At 32.7% G+C, this 20,882-nt stretch overlaps 1 protein-coding gene across 2 annotated transcripts in view; it reads left to right on the forward strand.

The window, feature by feature from the left end:
• LOC142321006 (phospholipase B1, membrane-associated-like) overlaps positions 1–20,882 on the forward strand; it is a 217,256-nt gene that overhangs the window by 90,874 nt on the left and 105,500 nt on the right. For both annotated transcript variants that reach the window (XM_075358998.1, XM_075359000.1), the window contains exon 3: positions 18,540–18,813. In XM_075358998.1, coding sequence (XP_075215113.1) covers positions 18,540–18,813 — 274 coding nt within the window. The remainder of the gene's footprint in view (positions 1–18,539; positions 18,814–20,882) is intronic.

Below are 20,882 nucleotides of genomic sequence, written 5' to 3' on the forward strand. Positions count from 1 at the left end.
TGAATTTAACCAATTTTTTCCCCAATATTTTTGGTAGCATACCTGTTGTAAGCAAACGTTTTACGGTAAACATTATAAGTACTTTCCGTAAGTTAATCAATTAGTACATAATGGTACACTTTTTCTTTTTTTTTAAAGTTATAAAGTTTAAAAAGTTATAACAATTTACATAAAATTTGTGATTAAATTTACGAAAAGTAAGCACTGTATATACTCGTATATTTAGAATGCATTAACAGTGCATATTAATAATGCACGAATATTACAATAAAGTATTACCGTACGTTTCTCTATGTGGAAGCCAGGAAGACCTGACCGCAAATGTCAAATACCTATTGAATTATTATTTTAAACAATATTAACAATATCGAAAGGTTATTTTGTTAATTGAATTGAAGTTAATACATAATGACTAGTTTTTAAATATTTGTTTTGACATGCAATAATAACTCCATTGCGGTAAATTTTGTAATGTCAAAAGATAATTTTGCTAATTGAATTATAATTAATGTATAATGAGACGACGTATTACACAATTTTGTTCTGACGTATATAGGAACTTTACCGAAACTTATTACTATAGGTATTGTAAGGTAATAGATATTGTTATTCTGAGTTAATGAATAATTTTTTTAGTCTTATTCGCTAATCCATTAGAGATTTAATCTATGCCATTAGTTGTTAATACATATTTTTATTTTCTTCATTGCGGTCTTATTGTCAATATACAAAATCAAACAATTCGAAAATAAAGGAAATTAAATTCCATTATTTGCAAAACCGAGCTCATAAAAGTTTTTTGTTACTATTTTAGTTGGTTAGTTACTATATATATATTTCTTGGTCCTAGCCAGTCGAAAAATATCCCTAACATATGAAACAGTTTGTCTCTGGGTTGGTGTGTGGTGTATCCTTTTTTGGATTCCTTATCCTTAATCTTTTCGGAATAGTTATCAAGAGTTCGTTCAAACCACTATCCTTACATCATTGTAGAGCCACGCTGGCAGTAATGATAGCTGGTTAGTCATTCAGCCGATCTCTAAGTGAAATAATGAAACTGACCACGTATATATATATATATATATACATGTACATATACACGTATATATTATTATTATTATTATGCTTTTACGGGTAACATGGGACCACTTAAGTCAATTTTAGTTAGATCTTTTCTGAGAAAAGCGTGTTATTTTATTCTTCCAGCTGCCCAGTATTTCTTCATCCGTTCAGATCTTGCTTTCTTTTCTTCATCTGTAAATTGACATACGATTTTACATCGTATATTATTATTACTCCCCCAAAATTTAATTAATAATAATAATAATATTTTTTTACTAAAGAATTTTCCGACTAATTTTCAAAATACTTTGAATATCAGAATAATATCAGGAGTGTATATCACATAATAATCCAATACTACACATGGACGATGATGACGAAAAATGATAAGTATTTAGTTGACTGGGAAGGGAATCTAATTTTTCATTTAATATCCCTCTACTTAAATTACCAGGAAAAAATACAGTAGAATAGTCAGAGGGTTTTCTTCTACATAATCATAATAAAATTATCGAAATCGGTCCTTTTGGTAAGGCTTGAACATACATAAAAAAAAGATCGAAACGAAACTTCATTCCTTTTTGAAGTTTTTAAAATCATCAATTCTCAAAATCCATAATTAATTATATTGTAAGTCAAACAAATCGTTGAATGTGTTTGTTTGCCAGGTCTCTTATTTTTACACCGAATGTAGTAAGTTAGAAAACAGAATTCATGAAAATTAAAAGAAAAAGTTAACAAGATTGTAATTAGAAACTACCATTAAATAAATCAGATTTGTATGATGATATATAAGCCTTTATTATATAAGATAAAAGTCAACTGTTCACCTTTGGACTAAGATTTGCTACGAAATAAAATACGTACAACCAGTGAAGAAACCTTTCATGATAACTGTAAAATGAAATACAAAACCGGTTTTAACCAAAACTATTCTTATAAAACTAATTATATAATATGTAATTGTAAATAATTTCACCAAAAGAAGTTCTGCAACTTGTATTTACATAAGAATTAATTTTATTAATAGTAAACATTTATTTACTTTACAAACTTGTAATTTATAACAAAAATAAATTCCTGCATTTTTTAAAATTTCTGCCCTTGTTTCTTTCTTAATTCATGACTTTTTAATTATTCCTGAACTCAAAAAAATAAAAATATTGGCCATAAAATTTTGCATGCAATACATAGAGTTTATCTATTAAAAAAATAGTGCGTATTTTACCTCTTTTAGGGAGGTATATCGTTATATCTCCAGAACGTTTTAACTTGCGATCATAAAATTTTGATATGTAAATTATTTATTAGATTTTGCTTTTTTTTATTTTATTATTTTGTCTTTAAATCTGAAAAAATGGGAACTACATCATAAAGAGGATAGGTCTTAGGAAATTTTACTTATGGGAAATATTTTCGGTTATCAAAACATCATCGGGAATTCTCTCGCGATACAGTATTAGAAAAGAAATTCAATGTTAGTTTTTTTTTTAAATTGCGTGAGCTTTTATTTTTAAACAAATTAATTTGTAATCTTTTTTTTAATTACTTTTCTCTAAATCATATGTTATCAGGATAGGGACTATTTCCAATCCTTTTCATACGGTTAGTTTGTAATCGCTCGTAAATAAACTAACCGTTTACGTGGTGAAAATAACTTTCGCCACAAAAGTAGGTATTCTTAATTTTTTTTTTCAAAAAAATAACTTTTCTAACTTATCGATTAATATACTAAAATTATTTTTCAATCATCAGTGATCTTCTCCTCATGTCTTAGAGCTGGTGCCCGATTCATATCCCGCTGACAGTTTCCCGCCATAGCTTAAGAGCCTCTGCCATTCGAATCAATGTGCCTAACGTTTCTCCAGCCGTCTCTTCAATTTAGCCTAACTATCTTTTCGGCGGTCTTCCGCGTGACTTGCTGCCCTCGATTTTTTTCTCCGTGACTAGCTTCTCAAAGTTTTCCCCGGCCCTACAGACTATTTGGCCGAAAAGCGGAGGATGCGCTGTAAGCATATTGCTGACAACCTCCTCTGTGTACCCAGCTCTTTATAATTCAGTTGTTCGTCCTCTTTTCCGTCCATGCGTCGCGGAACATTCTTCTGTAAGCCCACATTTCAAACTCATCAATTCTCCTCCGGTCTTCCATCTTGATGGTTCAGGTCTCAACGGCGTATATAACTACACAGAAGACTAGTGTCTAAAGCATTAAGCAGTCTCAGCTTTGTATTCCTCGTGATTACTTTATCATTCCAAAAGCTGTTAACTTCGTGAGCGCTTCCTTTACCAAGATAATTCTTCTTTGCATTCTGACCGATCAACCCCTCATATTTTTCTACTACGTATCCTAAATATACGAAAAGGTCTACCTTTTCAAAACCACTCAGCTCATCATTGACTGGAAGATCGTTGACTCTGTCTATGATCATAACTTTGTTTTTCCGATGTAAATAAATCCTAATTTATTTTTCAGTAAATTACGATTTACCAAAAAATAATTTTTAAATTTTTACCGAAAGGAGTTGAGTTGAGTTGGTTTTAAAATTTTCCTCCAATTTAATATTTTTGTTCAATAGTCCCAAAATATCATTTGGAATATTTTGAATCTACCGTTTTGTGAAACCGTACTTAAATTAAAATTGTAATTAATTTTTAGAACTTTTTACTTGTTTGATATTGTATAACTTATAACCAAGCTGATTATATTACAATTATTTTTTGCTTTTATTTGATTAGCAAATGTGTAAAAAAAATTTGGCAAATAGTTTGGAATTAGTTAGGATATGTTATTGATTACGAACAAAATTAAGGAGAATATTAAGGTATGTAGGTAAAGAATTACATAAGAAATTTTACTCTTTGAGTATTTTTTTTTTTGAGATACGGGACTTGTAGTGATCGTAAATTGCAGAATACATTAACAAAATGAAATATTGATACATTGAAATCATTTAATTAGTATAAGAATGTAATTTTTAATCGATAATCGACAAAAAATAAAAAATAATTTTTTTGGACCATCCTTTTGCAAGGGTTTAAATAACATTAAACACCATCAGAAAGTACATTAGCTTCTTAAGGGGCATTAAACTATGTGAAAGACTTTAATTACCCTTTCACTAAAATTTTAAGATACGGGACCCATAAGGCCTGTGACCCATAAGATCTTTCTACTTCCTTGACCAGTTGTGACGAAGATTAAGTGGCATCAACGCTCCGTTTTCAAAAATTATTGAGCCAAATTTTATCCAAATCGGTCCATCAAGCCTGAAGAGATATCAAAAAAAATATGCCAATATACGCACAGAATTTCCTTCTGGAAATTTTTCAACGATATAAATGTGATTTTTTATAGACTGCGTCATTAAATGTCAATATTTCTAAACCCCGACATGCAACATTTGATCTGATAAGTATATTTAATAAAGGTCATATAGGATGATAATAATAAAGTTAATAATAATAAAGGTCATAAGGGTAAAAATATCTCAAATTAACAATTCCAGCAAATTTTAATTTTAAACTCTATTGAAAGAACAAGAAAGCTCAGTTACATCTACTTCATATAATTTCTATAAAAATATGTATAGAGTAGAAAGATAATAAGCGAGATTAAAAATACCTCAGATTCCAGTAAATATTTTCACTCAATTTTATCAAAAATATCTGTCGAAACAGCAAATTAAATATTTATTTTGGGAGTGGAAGAAGAAAACCATATGTACGAGTATTTTAACGGAGATATACTCGAGTTCACAATTGGCTAAACGAACACGAAATAAAGAGTAATGCTATGTTTAGAAAATAAAAAAATAAAATTTCTGCTTCAGAATTATGAGACAAAGATGTAGTCTTTCCCCGTTCTTTTCCAGCTTGTTCAGAAAAAAGAAAGAATGCATTCACTAACAATTTTTGTCTGTAATAAGTATTCAAGAATAAATATATATAAATATGCTAATTCTCCATAATGATATTGCTCTGTTGGGAGAAAGTAAACGTGAATTTGAAGTAACGCAAAATGGTATAGATTTACTACTAGGACAGAAATCCAGTTTAAAAGTAAATATGACTAGAAGACTTTGTAAAACGTCACAGGAAACAGGGCAAGGAGGAAAAATACACAGAAATTTGAAAAATTTCATTATAATAATGTAGCAAAATTATATGGGTAGACGAAGTAAGGAAGACATTAAAAGGAAATTGAAGAAATAACGAACATTTTCATGGAAAAGGAAATCTGTTCGTATCAGTACAGAACGTTCAAGAATTAAAAAGATATTTTAAAAATATTTACGTAGATTGAAATACTTCATTATAGTTAAAACAGAAAGGAAAAGTTGGTCTTTGAAACATAAAATTGATGTTGAAAATTATCTGGATTAATAAAGTTCGAACGATAAAGTCAATGCAGAACGTGTAGGATGGGAGAGATATTTGCAATAGAATATTGTTAACACTGAAGTATTTTAGGTTGGTAGGTTATGCACCAGGTTAATACACTGTTAAGACAACCAGGTTTATTACTTTTTTACAGAGGGTAAAAACTGCGTAAGAAAATAAAGATTACAATATACGAGTATAACAGGAAACTAAAAATATTGGATACAGTAAATTTGTAAAGATTAAAAAATTCCTTGAAAGGAGTGGAATTTAGATGAAACCAATAATACGATTGATGGATAAAAAATATTAAAAAATCAGTTATAAAAAAGTTACAAAAATTTAGTATGTCTCTTTTTCTTTACCACTCCTTTAGAGTACCAATTAGTTACATCTCTTAGGAATCTCCAACCGTTAAAATTATACTAGTAGCGTTATGTCTTTACTGATTAATTTAAAGCCTTATCTTTTCATGATAACGGTAAAAAACACAATAACGTTTCACTTAATTTTTATTATGACATGCTTTTCTTTAACTTACATTCGTTCAATGGTGTCCTCAAATCTTGCAACCATAATTAAACTCCCGATGTCATATAATAGTGAAATTTTTTACAGCGGCGTAAGTCGGATGATAATACAACATTCCATTGTTAATTTTATATATTTCTATATTTTATAAATGTACGAGTATACATATATATAACCCGCCGAGTTAGTCTAGTGGTTAAACCGTCGTCGCAAAATCAGCTGATTTTCATATGGATTTGAATGCTAGATTGTTGATACCGGTGTTCTTTGGTGGTTCAAGAAAGGTTCTTTGGTGGTTTTAAGAGTCTGTAAAAGACTATACCTTATTGACAGTTACACGTATCATTTTCACCTCATCGGACCGTAAGGGGTTACTTAATATACACTAGTTAAACAGACTGCAGTTTACACATTAGAAAGAAAGAATAAAAAGATAAGCAGAAACCTATAGAAATTTATTACAGTCAGAATGGCTATTACTAAAAGTTAATGAATGCAGGCATATTTTCTGTAATAAGCTGAAATAAAAAAAAATGTTTGCAGTAATTATTACAATATAAGGAAATCTATGAAGAAACAATTCTTTTAAAAAACTGCTACATTAAATATTTACGGCAAGTAAGCTACTATAATTTTGTAAGTTACTATAATTTTGGTAAGTTACTATTTTTTTTAATACAGAATGCCATACGCTTAAAAGTTTATAAAACGTTTAAACTTAAACTTAAGCGTTCATTGCTACACAGAAGAAAAGACGCCAAAAAATCATTTTCAACCAAGTGTTATTGTACATCACCCCCTTCTGACGCAAAATAATAAAAACTCAATTTTAGTTTCAAATATCACTTCATCTGCAATGTAATAATAATAATAATAATTTTTTTTTTTTTTTTTTTTTGCGGATGGAGGTGGAATTGCATTTACGCATGGAGTGTCGGGCTCCCGCTGTTGGTATTATCCAATCACTATCAGCAGACTACCAACTAAAACCACCCCCATTTCTACCAGGACTCGACCCGGAACCGTTTAACATATTACTTCCGGACGAGTCTTCCTATACTAGCCTGATTAGGTGCTCCTAATTTTCAGGACTATCCAGGTCAACCTTTTTGAGAATGTTGCCGACGGATCGGGCTACACTGTCCCAGCTGCACAGGTCACGGAACATCATCGCAACCACGTTGTGGGGACTCAGTGTTCCGAGATCCGCCTCTAGTATCCCTCGATCTGCCGCCTACCAAGCATATTTGAAAAAGGAGTGCTCAGCGTCGACAATACAGGCAGTCCGGGGACGACGCTTTCCCTATGACAAGGCGGTAAGCGAGGAAGTACCCCTGACCCGTAAAAAATTGGGTCATGTAGTACTCCATCTCTTCATGCCGTCGCTCCGTTCACGGTCTGACCAGAGGGATACGCCTTGCGGTCCGTCGTCCTCTGGTCTCATGGTCCCAGGTCTCTTGCCATGCGAGGAATGTGCGAGTGCGTTCCTCGTTGGCAATGGTCACCCAGTCTTCGCCTGCTCGTCGCCTCCTGTAGATCACCTCCTGGCGAGTTCCCTTGCTAATGTAGCAATGGGTATGACGCCGGCGATCACAAGTACTGCAGGCTCGGAGACCGTCCGATACGCGGAAGCGACTTGCAAGGCTGCGGTGCGTTGCATCTGTGCGGGCCGCTTCCGGTTTCTTGCAACTCTTGATGCCTGGGCCTACACTTCCGACCCGTGTAACAGGATGGAATGCACCGTAGACATCAGCAATCGCCGTCTGCTGGCCTTCGGTCCGCCGACATTCGCCATAAGCCGGCTGAGAGCAGTTATGGCTCTCGCAGCTTTGTCGGCGGCTCTACGAAGCTGAGTTTCCGGTCAATTATCATACTGAGGTACTTTGCGGTCAGCTTGGTCGCGACATCCTCCTCCCCGACCAGCGGGGAGAGAAGGGTGTCTCTACGCTTCTTCGTGAGAACTACAATCTCCGTTTTGCTGAGGGCTAGAGACAATCGATGGTCGTCCAGCCAGGCACCGACTATGTGCATGGCTCTACTGAGCCTCAGTTGGGCGCGCTCCACGTCGCGGTCTGCGACAAGTAGCGCAACGTCGTCAGCGTACCCAACCAAGACAGATTCTTTAGGCATCTCCAGCCTCAGCAAGCCATCGTAGACGGCATTCCAACGGTCGGGGCCGAGAATCGACTTTTGCGCCGCCTCTAACGTGATCGTAATCCTACGCCAGCCTGCCGCGGCCTCGTAAATGAGACCGCGGCTTCTCAGGTATGCGTCCACCATTCTGAGGAGGTATTCAGGCACATGGAACGAATGCTCCAGGACCCGAATCATATCGCTCCATCGTGCGGAGTTGAAAGCGTTTTTAACGTCCAACGTAACGAGAAGGACCACACGTCGCGAAAAATTTTGGTCCTCTGCTCGCCGCACTGCCTCAATAACCTCCTGAATTGCGACTGACTGGTCGACCGACCCTGCCGGAAACCGTACTGGTTAGGTGACAGGCCACCTGCCTGATTCATCGCCGCAACCAGTCTTTTCTTTAACAGCTTCTCAAATACCTTTCCAGCTGTGTCAAGCATACACAATGGGCGGTAGGAGGACGGCGACTCTGGATTTTCTTTTCCCTTTAGAATTAGCGCAAGACGCGCGGTTTTCCACCTAGCGCTAAAAGACCCAGCCTTCAGACACGCATTATACATGTCTAGTAGAAGACGGGGCCTGCAGCGCGCCACTAGTTTGAGTACCTCTGCCGGTATACCGTCGGTTCCAGGGGCTTTTTTGCCTTTCAGCAACCGTAGGACTCCTTCCAGTTCCTCCATCGAGAAGAGCGGGAAGTCGCCCACGTAGCCGAAGTCCCGCTTGGCACGGACCGAGTGGGCCGGAAACAACATCTTAATGACGTGCTCCGATTTAGCCTCTTCTAGTGGAGCTGGTGACTGCAAGACCACCAATCGCCGAGTTACTATCTTGTAACTAAGCCCCAAGGGTCTGCATACACGGTCTCCGTCAGTTCTCTCCAGCAGCGTGCCTTGCTCACGTTGATGGCTCGACGGAGCCGCTTCTTTGCCGTCTTACACTCGGCTGACCTGGCGTTCGCGTCTCTGCGATTCCTTGCACGTTGCGCCACCTGTCTTAGCCGAATACACTCCTGGCGTAACCCCGCAATCTCCGGTGTCCACCAGTACACGAATCGCTTCTGGTACTTCGGCCCCCCGTGGGGCATGGAAGCGTCGCATGCAGAAGCGATCAGGCGCAATGTCGTAGGAACTACGGCTTCAGCGCCAGCGTCCCCCCCGTTGGTGATGCTTCCAGAGGCTACCAACCCTGTGGAGATCTTTCTTTTGAATTTATTCTCGTCGATTTTATTGATGTTATATCTTTTCACCAGCCATGGGGGCCCCGGGCGCTCTCGTGCACCACCTAGGATCCTAAATGGTGGTCTATACCGGTATATTGGTGGTCGCTACCGGTATAATCCTCGACAACTCTCTAGTCCTGGACGAGCGTGACCAGCTCTTCGGAGGCGAGGGAAATATCGGGAATGGTTTCCAAATATCCTGGGAGGCGGATCGTCGTCGTGTTCCCTGAATTGAGGATCACGTACGTGCCGCCATATCCAGAATGTATTTCCCTCTGGAGTTGGTATGCGCAATACCCCACTCTACCGCCCTGGAGTTGAAGTCCCCAGCTACCACCAACCCACCAGCGGCAGCGAGGATAACATCCTACAGGGCGTCAACTTTCCGGCGAAAGTCCGCTATCGAGTAATTTTGTGTGTTGTAACAGCTAAAAATCGTCACTTCACCGTAGCAGATCCAAACGAACCTCGCCGTGCCTCCTAACTTGGGCTCTGCTGCGATACGGAATCCATATCGCGGCAGTTCCGAGCGAGTCTCGGAACCATTGGGAGTCGTCACGGTCCCGGTACTGCTCGCTGATTTGCACCACACACAGCACCTGCTCCCTGTCTCTGGCTAGCTGCAGCAGCAAGTCATCAGCTAGCCGACTCCTGTTAAGGTTGGCCTGTATTACGTTCAACATTTTAATGGAGCCTTCTCTTCGCATGCTCCAGGGCTGCCCGGAAGACCTGACACTCCCTTGTTTCAGGTGCGTGAGCCAGCTGCGAAACGTTCACCCCTTTTTCTTTGCAGAGCATGCACCGCGAGGGGGGCCGAACACTCCTTGGCCTTATGCTCCCTTATCCCGCACTTACGGCAGAGCCGGCTTCTGTCAGGCCCCTTACAATAATAATAATTGTTTTTTATCAGTGTACTCAGTTTTGTATGTCTTTATGAAAAGAAGCATCATCAACCTACTTTTATGACCCAAAAACTAAAATAATAGAATTTTGACTTCTATTTCTAAATTTCATTAATGTTTTAAGTACACGTTTATACTATTAATCATATGAACATTTTTCTAATAGTTTCATTAAATATTTTGGCGATCTTGTTATGTTCCATAACCTACAATTACAGATGATGTGATATGATACATTAATTACTAAAGAAGAAGGGATTAATATTATTAGGAATTACAAGCGTACAGGTTTCCTCGGGAAAATGAAGAGGTTTCCTGTAAGTTCATTGAGCTGAACAGTGCTCAGTGATGTGGTATCGATATATTATAATGCCAAGACCACTGAAATGAAGATCATATTAAACCCTAAAAGTAACTCCTATCTGTTTACGACAAGAACTCACCTTATAATTAATACTACTGTTCTCAGAGAAGTCAATTTTGTTTGTTGCTGCTTGGAGCTCCTGTACTTTACGGAGATCATAGTCATCAGAAAGTCTGGAACAGATAATATAATCAGCAAACAACAGTATCTCTTTCTTTTGTGAAACATTGCAAAGTAATTATATTGCCATAACTTAGGTTGGATAATAATTAAAAATCTAATAACAGTTACATTATCTAATAATTAAAAAATCTTAAAAGAATTCGGTAATTTTATTTAAAAATATTTTCGTAGACTGAAATACTTCAGCTGAACAAATTTAATAAAGATTTATGGTTTGATCCGTTCATTTTTAGTGAAATGTTTCCTTTTTTATAATCAGGTAACCTTTTTATTTTCTCTTTCCTGAATTTATACTTCAACATAAACATGCACAACTGTATGGGTATGCATGCAAACAAATATTTTCTCTTTCTCTCACTCTCTCAGTAGGATTTGCAAATAAATATTGTATGAAAAGATATAATTTTTATAATCTTTCTTTATCTGAGTTTACATAAGATATATATATATATATATATATATATATATATATGTATGTGTGTGTGTGTGTGTGTGTGTGTGTGTGTGTGTGTGTGTGTGTGTGTATGTTTGTATTTACTTTAATAATATCCTGTTTCTATGTGTGTATTTTATTTATTCTTCACACAGTTATTCAAGAGTAGAAATAATAATTTCATAAATTTAAAATTTATATAATAAAAATTTAATTTAATTCAATTTAAGTACCTGTCTGCGTGGAAATTAAATTAGATAACATGCAAAACAGACATTACTTAAAAAGAAATGCAGTATATACATTTCCTGTTATTCTAAAAGTTATGAATTATTTAGATGTATGTAACCTTTGGAAGAATTAAAATATATATATATTTATAATAATAAATCTTGAAGTAATCTAATTTACTATTATGATTACGAATTAAATTATAAATAATACAAAATTATACAATTATAATTAAGATTCATTTGTTGGTTGAAAATATTATCAACGGTATTATAGGTAAAAATAACATACAATTAAAAATATATTTATTTAGAAAACTGCTATTTATTACAGTAAAAAATAGCAACTAATAAAAATATGCAATTCAAAAATAGTTGCCGGCCTCCGTGGCGCGAGTGGTAGCGTCTCGGCCTTTCATCCAGAGGTCCTGGGTTCGAATCCCGGTCAGAATTGGGATTTTCACACACGCTACAAATCATTCATCTCATTCTCTAAAGCAATACCTAACGATGGTCCCAGAGACCATTGCCTTTGACCCACAATGGTACAATTAGAGAAAACAAAAATATATTTTTTGTTAAAAATGAATTATTTCAATGGGGTTGCTCAAAATTTAAACGTAAATCTAAAATTTAAAATTTAAATCGTAAATATTAACCTTATTTCATATTTCAGAGGAATAGGCTTATTTATAAATAATATTTACTTCATAAAGTAAAACAACTAAGCATGAAGTAATAGTGTGGACGAGTCATGAGAGTAACCCTGACCTTATTCAACTGACTGACGCTTTTTGCGGTATCATAACTGTTTGCAGGCTGACAGCTGCATATTTCATACACTTACAAAAGTAATAAAATTATATCAAAACAAAATTATCCAAGTCATCCGTTAGGGTTATTTTTAATGCTATCGTATTATTAATTTAAAAGTTTTATATTCATATTGTTTAATAAAAGGTATAATAAAGTATAATAATAAGAATTAAATAAAATAAATAATATTCTGTGATAACTACTACAGTTACTTTATAATAGCTATTAAACAATGATCATCATTATTTTATTTGTTTTTTTGACATTGACTGGTATCGACTGTTTTGGTCATTTTTCCCTATGAGAATGGCAATTTTTAGCTTATGAAAAATGCCATTCGAACCAAGGACCTTCGGATGAAATGCTGAGATGCTACCACTCCACCACGGAAATCGACGGAGTTATTATAATATCATTAATCAGTCTACAATTATTATTATTCTAGGTGACATCAAGGTCTAAACAAAAACTGGTGGTTTTAAACCATTTTTATGAGTTAAAATTTTATAAAATTTTAATTTTAAAGAATTCATTTTTTCTGTGGTTTAAAATTTGGTATTAAATGTTTTTTTGATTACCAAAAATAGTCGTTACGTAGATTTTTTGTTAGTTATTCTTTTTTCGCGTGAATGAAAAAAAAAACAAACATAATTAATTTTTTTATTTTTATGTTGTTCAAGATAAATTTTAACTGTAATCCCAACTCTAACGTCACAAAAACCTATTCATAGTTAGTTCTAGAACAGGAAAAGTAAAAAAAAACCTCCAGAACATGATTTACTTGTATATTAACTTTTCGTGTTTGTATATAAAAAACTTCAGAATAATTCTTTCACTAACATTTTTATTGGATTTTGAGAATAGATTTAGACGTAAATTTATTTCGTTGTAACAATATTTCGTTAAAACAAGTTCTCACTCAATTATTCAATGAGCTATATCTTATCCTTTCTGTGATAATTATAATGAAAAGCTAATTAAATCATATTTTGTATAAGATATCCCTTTCCTCTTCTGAACTTTAAAAAATTAATTAACTCTGTTTGTTATTTTATCTACAAAATTTGATAAACAATTCACGAGATATCAGCAGTTAAATCGATAATTTTATTGTATTTTACTACGATTTCCTTCAATCGGCAAATCAAGTTAATATTAGTAGCGACCGTAATCTTATGCACTACAATCATAATTAAAGTAATAAAAATATTTAAGGAAATACGTAATTTTCATATGAGGTAGATTTCATAAGAAAGCTACCTATTGTAATGGTACCATGATTTAACTTCCGGAAAATTTCGACATATCTTCGCGTTTCACACACGCACACACACACACACACACACACACACACACACACACACACATATATATATAACTTTCTTGTGGACACGATAACTGTCGTAACTTTGCGCCAATCACTTCCAAATTGCTCCTTAAAAACAACTCGTCCCAAAAAGCTCAATCGAGTTCGTTAACGGACAAAATCGGGCTATGGTGGTGTTAGTGGGGTGGGAAATTTTTCGAAAAAACAAAATATCGCTACAACTTTCTTAAGGTAAATATCGAATTCTTTAAAGTTCCTACTGTTCTTTGGATAAGGGCCTAAAACTTATGTAAGTAAAGTTTTTTGATACCACCAACCAATAGCCCAGAGGATGCAAAAAATGGGGTTTTGAAAACAAAAAAAATTATATCATCTTTAATAGGAACAGTATTCCTTAATAGGCAATTATCGAATCGGTTTAAAGTGGTCGTTAGTGCTCTAAAAACATACCTAAAATTTTGTCTGAAACAACTTTTGATATGACCAACCCTTACGACAAGGGATGATAAAAATGTTACTGGAATTGTAAGAAGATGGGGCTTGTCGTATGCTAAACATGTGAAACTTTTTTCACATGCAACCATTGTCGTATTGAGTAAATAAAATTTTTTTTTAACTTTAAGGTTGTAATATTTTTTATCCCCTACTTAGCACCGGTGAAATCTACTTCCGCCTCCCGGCGTGCCGAAAGGGATTTTTTATCTGCGTTTGGCTATAAACTAATTCAAAATCTTTTACTACAATAACTTTGCTTATTTCAATCTATACCCATCATCTAGACTTGTGTCTGTTGTGCTATTTGACTGATTACGTATGCACAATATAAAGAGTAATAAAACATGATTGCAATCTTTGGAGTGTTTCCTGTTACTTTAGGTAAAAAATTTACTATTTTTAATTATATCATAATATAAATTCATAAAAAATAAAAACCAGCTCACCTTTTTTGTACTTTTAAGTTTACAACTTTTTTTTACTTTATAAGCTCAGGGTAGATTTTGAAAAAAATTTCGAGTGATTAAAATTAAATGAAATAAAAAATTAAAACAATCTTTACAGAAAAGTGTTTGAAATTTCAAAAGGAGTGATTCCTTCACCCAATTTGCGAAGATAATTTTTTGGTGACTGATAAGTTATCGTTGTATCTATAAAGATACCCGCTGATTTATTTATATATAAACCAGTAAAACCTTGTTCTTGGAACAATATTTACGTAAACGTAGATAGGACGGTTGATACCATCAAACACTGAGCCAGAGATTAGACTAAATTGAGCCTGCAGTACAAGATGTTTGACTTAAAAGAGACCCCCATCACTCAGCATATCACCCGCATATAATGGTGTGAGATGGGTAAAATAATGCGCAAGATATCGATAAGGCTGGAACTGAAAAAGCCTACAATTTTAATTTGTGCCTATTATATATATTTTTATATTTATTAACGATTTTTGTGAACACAAAATCTAGTTTAACGTATTCAGCTAAATGAATTTTTATTAAGCAGAAGGAACAAAAAACCCTTCGATTAACCCCTTTTGATGAAAAATTGACAAAAAATTAAACCTTCCGATTTTGTGATTGTTTTACATTTACGCTCAAGTTATACATTTCAAACAGATAATTTAACAGAAAAAAATAATATTTGAAATGTTTTGGAAATTTTTCATTTTAATTTCGAACGGAAAACGGGAATTCACCTTGGTTTTAGCTTACTTTTTTTTTGTAACTTACTTCCTGAGAATACATTTTAGCAAAAAAATACAATGGATGAAAATTAAGCAAATAAAATTTAAAATTAGTTACGTTAATCGTTTTGAAATTTTTAAATTCATGGTCCCTTGTATTTCATGCAGGAGCACGTTTTGTGATTTGCTTGCTAGGGACGTAAGTAGTAAAAAAATTTCAGAGTGAAAGAATTAAAGCCTAAAATATTTAGGCTTTAATTACAATTATTTTCATTGTGCATCTTTAGGTATAAATGTAAACACCAAATACAATATGCACTTTTCCCAGCAAATAGATAGCGCGTGCTACTAAAATTTACTTGAATCGCCTACTGAAGGGAATCTTAGTTATTTAAAATTATCTATTTAACTGCTGATATGTCAGAAATGTTAATCCGATTTTATAAATGAAATAATAAATATTTTTTATTTCCTTTTTTAAAGTTTGGTCACAGGAACCATTATTTATTATAGAATGTAAAGCTATAAAATTACGATTCTACTTCTTGTTTAAGCTTTACTGCTTATTCAATAATTAATGGAGTCAACAAAACAAATTTACCTGTAAATTTATTTTCAACATTCAATATATATATATATATATATATATTAGTAAAATATTCAATTAAAGAGGTCGTATAATTTTGCATTGGAATGAGTTTCTTTTAAAACGAATAGAGTAATATCCCTTTTTGTATTTATTACTACTGTGTAAAGTTGAATTCTTAGGAAAAAAAAAGTTATTAAAAAAAAAATTAAGTAAACCTGACTTAGAATAAATATAATTGATGCAAATACGAGAAATCTGATTTGTAGAGTTGAAAACATATCTTATTATGATATGAATACCTAAAATAATGCGTAAACTCAGAAATTTAAATAATATACATTCAGATAAGAAGATGATGCAGGGTGATTCAGGAGGAAAGGAAGATATTTGGAAATTGATTCTAGAGCTTGAAATAAGGAAAAAAGATCAAAAACATAAATCAAAACGCTTTGTTATCGAGTTACGGCTAGCAAAAATTTCGCCTAGATTTCAGTTTTCCCGGTGAAACAAGGTCATACTGAAATTTTTAAGGCGTTACATAGGACTCCTTAAGAAATAAGAAACATGATTAATTTTTAGTGTTTTGACCTAAAAAATCGAATAAAAGAGGTCTTAGAACTGTATCTGTCGTAATTTTCATCCAATATAAAAAAGAAACATTCGGTGACCAAAAAACATGTTTTTTTTAGGTTTGAAGTTCAATAACCATGTTAAATAACTAATAAACGGTTAAAATTTATTAACAAAACTTGTAAAAAATTTAATTCTGAGAAAAGTGATGTAATAAAGTTTATGAAAAACAATCAACTTTTTTTATTAAAAACAAAACAGAATAAAACATCAGGAAAACGTTATGAATTTGTAAAAATTAGTAAAACTGTTTTTAATTCAATAAATTTAGATCTTTGAAAAATCAGACGGGCCAAGTATTTCCAAACCATAAAGTATTTGTTAGAATTTTTAATAATCTTTCTTTAGAATGGTATACTTCCCAGCGCTCATGATTGATCTATTCATCAATCGGTACATGGTGATGAAAGGAAAACATTTTTCAGATGGTACAGCTTAGTCCTACAATAAGCACGCGAAGAATTTCTACATGACACCATGATCCATAAAGTATAATGTGGAGAACATTAAACGCATACGGACTTCTTCGTTAACAAGTTTAGAAAGTACATCACCTCAAGCACGGTGATCATACCAGACAACTGGAGTTTTGTCAATGGGTTAACAATAATTACCACCTAATTCCTTTCATACTATTTTCGGACGAAGCTACATTAACCCATAATGGTATAAACAACACATGGAATTTATATACGTGGTCTGAAAAATCTTAAATGTTATAGTCAAATCAAATTTCCAGCAACGATTTTCGGTGAACGTTTGGTGTGGCACGATCGGCAACCAATTAATAGGCCCTTTCATATTAGAACAACGAGGGGAGAATCGAAATTTAAATTCTGGAATTTTTAAATAATGAATTTCTTACAATGTTTGAAAATTTCTCATTGGAAAAACGTGTTGAAATATATTATCAGCTAGATAGAGGACCAACACATCTCACGAATGAAGTAAATTCTTAGATGAAAAATTTACTGGTTAATGGATTGGACGTAGAAAGCCGGGAAATCGGCCTCCTGGATCACTAGATCATTCTCCCTCAGATTACTAAGGGATTTATAGGGATGGATGAAATGCCAATTATATAAATAAAAAGTAGACACTCGTGAAGTACTGTCAGGTCATCAAGAAAGGCGAAGATTTCAACAAGTTGAAAATAGGAAATGTAAGGAAACGAGTTGAAAATTGCATCGATGTCAGTAGTGGAGTTATAAAAGTATTTCAATCTTTTAAAGCTCTAAATTTATTTTACAAAAAAACTGCTGTTTTTTTTTTTACAAATTCATAACAATTTTCTGTTAATTTTTGTTTTTATTTAGTGATAAAAGTTGATTTTTTTTCCAGACTTTATTACGAGTACATAAATTTTCTCTAATTATCAAGTTTTGATAATAATTTACGCATTTATTAGTCATTTAATAAGATTTTTTATACTTCAAACCTAAACATACATTTCATCATCGAATTCTGTTCTAGTTTAGATATCATGAAAAATAAGGAAGATTCTGGAACCTGTTTTATTCGATTTTCAGGTCAAAAAACATAAGAAAACATCAAGTTTATCTCTTTAAATATAGCCTTAAAAATTTCATTATGACCTCATTTTATCGGAGAAACTGAAAACCTCCTGAAATTTTACGCTTACCGTTCACTCAATAACGAAGCGTTATCGGAGATATGTTTGTATGATTTTTTTTTCTTATATCAAGTACCAGAATCAGTTCCTACGTTTAAATATAGTGTATAATATCTGTTTAAATATGGAAATATCTGTTACCAATCTTTATTTGTTATGACACATGGATACATTTAACACTTCCACTATTAATATAAATATAGCAAACATACCTTATTACAGTATTTAAAATGTAATTTGAAACAAAAGCAAATAATGGCAGTCAAAATAAAAGTAATGTTTTTAAATATAATTATTGTTAATATTATTTTCTAATTTTTGTTATTTAATTAAGAATAGTTTTATTGTGCTACTACTTTATACTTTTATGTGAATTATATTTTATAATTTAATTATAAAAATTGTATATTACAGACATTAGGAAGAAATGCCACCAATATCATCTTTTACCCAGCAGGCAGGGACGGTATCAGAAGACAACCATTATTTCCAAAATCTTACCCGTTTCCCTGTCAAAATACAGCATCAGGACGTTCTGTCAAACGTCCAACCAGTGTACATCGCTTACGACCAGGTGACATTGATGTAGTCGGCGCTATGGGTGACAGTTTAGTGGCCGGTAATGGTGCTTTAGAAGAATATGCATTAGGAACAATTATAGAATACAGAGGTGTATCGTGGTGTGCAGGTACATATATTCCATTTTTTTTTTAATTAAATAATATAATTTAAGTTAATTAACAATTTAAGTTAATTTAATTAACAATTAATAATTCATGGTCATCATAAAAAATGGTAAGGTTCAGAGCATAAATTAAATAGAAAAAAAAAATACTCACAACTACATTGTTTTATTTCTCAAATTGCTATTACAAAACGTTTCAGGTAGAGGAGGTTTTCAGTACTTCTAACGTAATTTGTCAAGATATCCCTAAAGCTGATCTTATAGTAATATATAATTGTTCAAGATGTCTTTATACGAGTATATCAATATACCTTTTACAATATACTTTTTTTACAATTAGTGATGAGTCTAAACAAATAAACAAATTGGTTTGTAAAAATTCCTAATGGTAAAAAAAAATAATTTGAACTTTAAAAATGAAGAACTAAGGTTTTCTCTGGTTAAATTTTTACGCAATTCCAATCTGGGCAACGCTTTTTAAACACGGGATGAGGAGGGAATCAAGAATTGTTCTTGAAGGGGGTGAAATCGCAAGAGTGATATAATACAGGTGTGTGTGTGTGTGCGTGTGTGTGTGTGTGTGTGTGTGTGTGTGTGTGTGTGTGTGTGTGTGTGTGTGTGTGTACGTGTGTTTTATGTGTAAATATATAATGTCCATATATCAATATATGATATAAATAAAACCAGTTTTGCCGGATACATAATGGATTAAAACATCCAAACATTTTTCCCTAATATTTTCTTAAAGGTAATATTTAGTCACATGCAAATTTGTTGGTTAATTATATAATTTGTTAGATTTTTATAAAACTGAAGTTAAAAGTTAAAAGATTTTCTATTTTTATGACTATAATATTAATTAAAAAAATTATCATTATTAATATTTTAATTTTAAATTAAAAAATTATTGATCTACTGGAAAAAACAAACTACTGCTACAAAAATTAGCAGTATTCAAAGAAAAAAACCGGTAATCAATTGTATAGCTTTTCCGGATATTGCCGGTCAAGTTATGAAATTCATTTAAAACTCTATTTGTATTTTTATGATAAAATAATTCTTTCTTATTAAAAAACATAATCAAAATTATAAATTATTTATTTTTTCATACTTTTAAGTAAAACTACTCGTATTTATTTATAATTATATTATACATAGTTAAATAAATAAATACAAAAAAAAATTATTTTTAGACTTGTGGAGGATTTAACGAAAGATGAACGGTGGGATAATTGTTTTGTGTTCGTGAAAAATGAATTTTTTTTTTCATTTTGTTGGCTCCCATACGCAAGGGGAAGTGTTCGGGTAAAATCTATTTTTAAGAAATAAACCCTAAGTAGTGATAATAAATTAAAAAAAAAAACTCTTTAAAATTGTTTAAAAACAAAGATAACCCTTAATTCTAAATAAACAAAAGTTGTAATTTTCTAGGAAGGGGATGAAAATTTTTGACTAATTTTTTTTAAGAAACACTAAATAATAAGGGTAATCAAAAAAATAATTTCTTTTTAAAATTTAAAATAAATTTTAAAAAATTATTTTAATTTAAAAAAAATTTTGATAACACAGACGAATGGAATGAGATGTGTAAAAACCTTTTTTAATGGTTTAAAGGCCTATTAATGTAAAACTATAGATACAAAAACTATTAATTGCTTTTCTGAAGCTAGATATACCTAAAAAAAGAAAAACATTTAAAGTTATTTTTTTGGGAAGGAGTGAACATTAAACAAAATATTTTGGTAATTTGTCACCTTGATAAAAAAAAACTTCAACTTTTATAACAAAGATTTTTTGCTAAATTGTTCCAGTAAAAATTCTAAATTTTATTTCGGACAAAAACCATCACCCCTTTTTCCAATTTTTGAAAAATATAATAAATTCTTTCCCCTCAAAGATAGTAGCTGTCTACCAATTTTGAAGAAAATCGGTCAACGAGGTCCTTAGTCGTAAAACCAAATACAAGTCAACATACATAAATACAGGTCAACATAAATACTGTGCGGACACTTATGCAATGTCCGTCTGACAAAAATAAATTTTCTGGACTTAGAAGCATTGGAAGAAAATTT

Source organism: Lycorma delicatula, chromosome 3, assembly GCF_047948215.1.
Source record: "Lycorma delicatula isolate Av1 chromosome 3, ASM4794821v1, whole genome shotgun sequence".
NCBI classification, from domain to species: domain Eukaryota; kingdom Metazoa; phylum Arthropoda; class Insecta; order Hemiptera; family Fulgoridae; genus Lycorma; species Lycorma delicatula.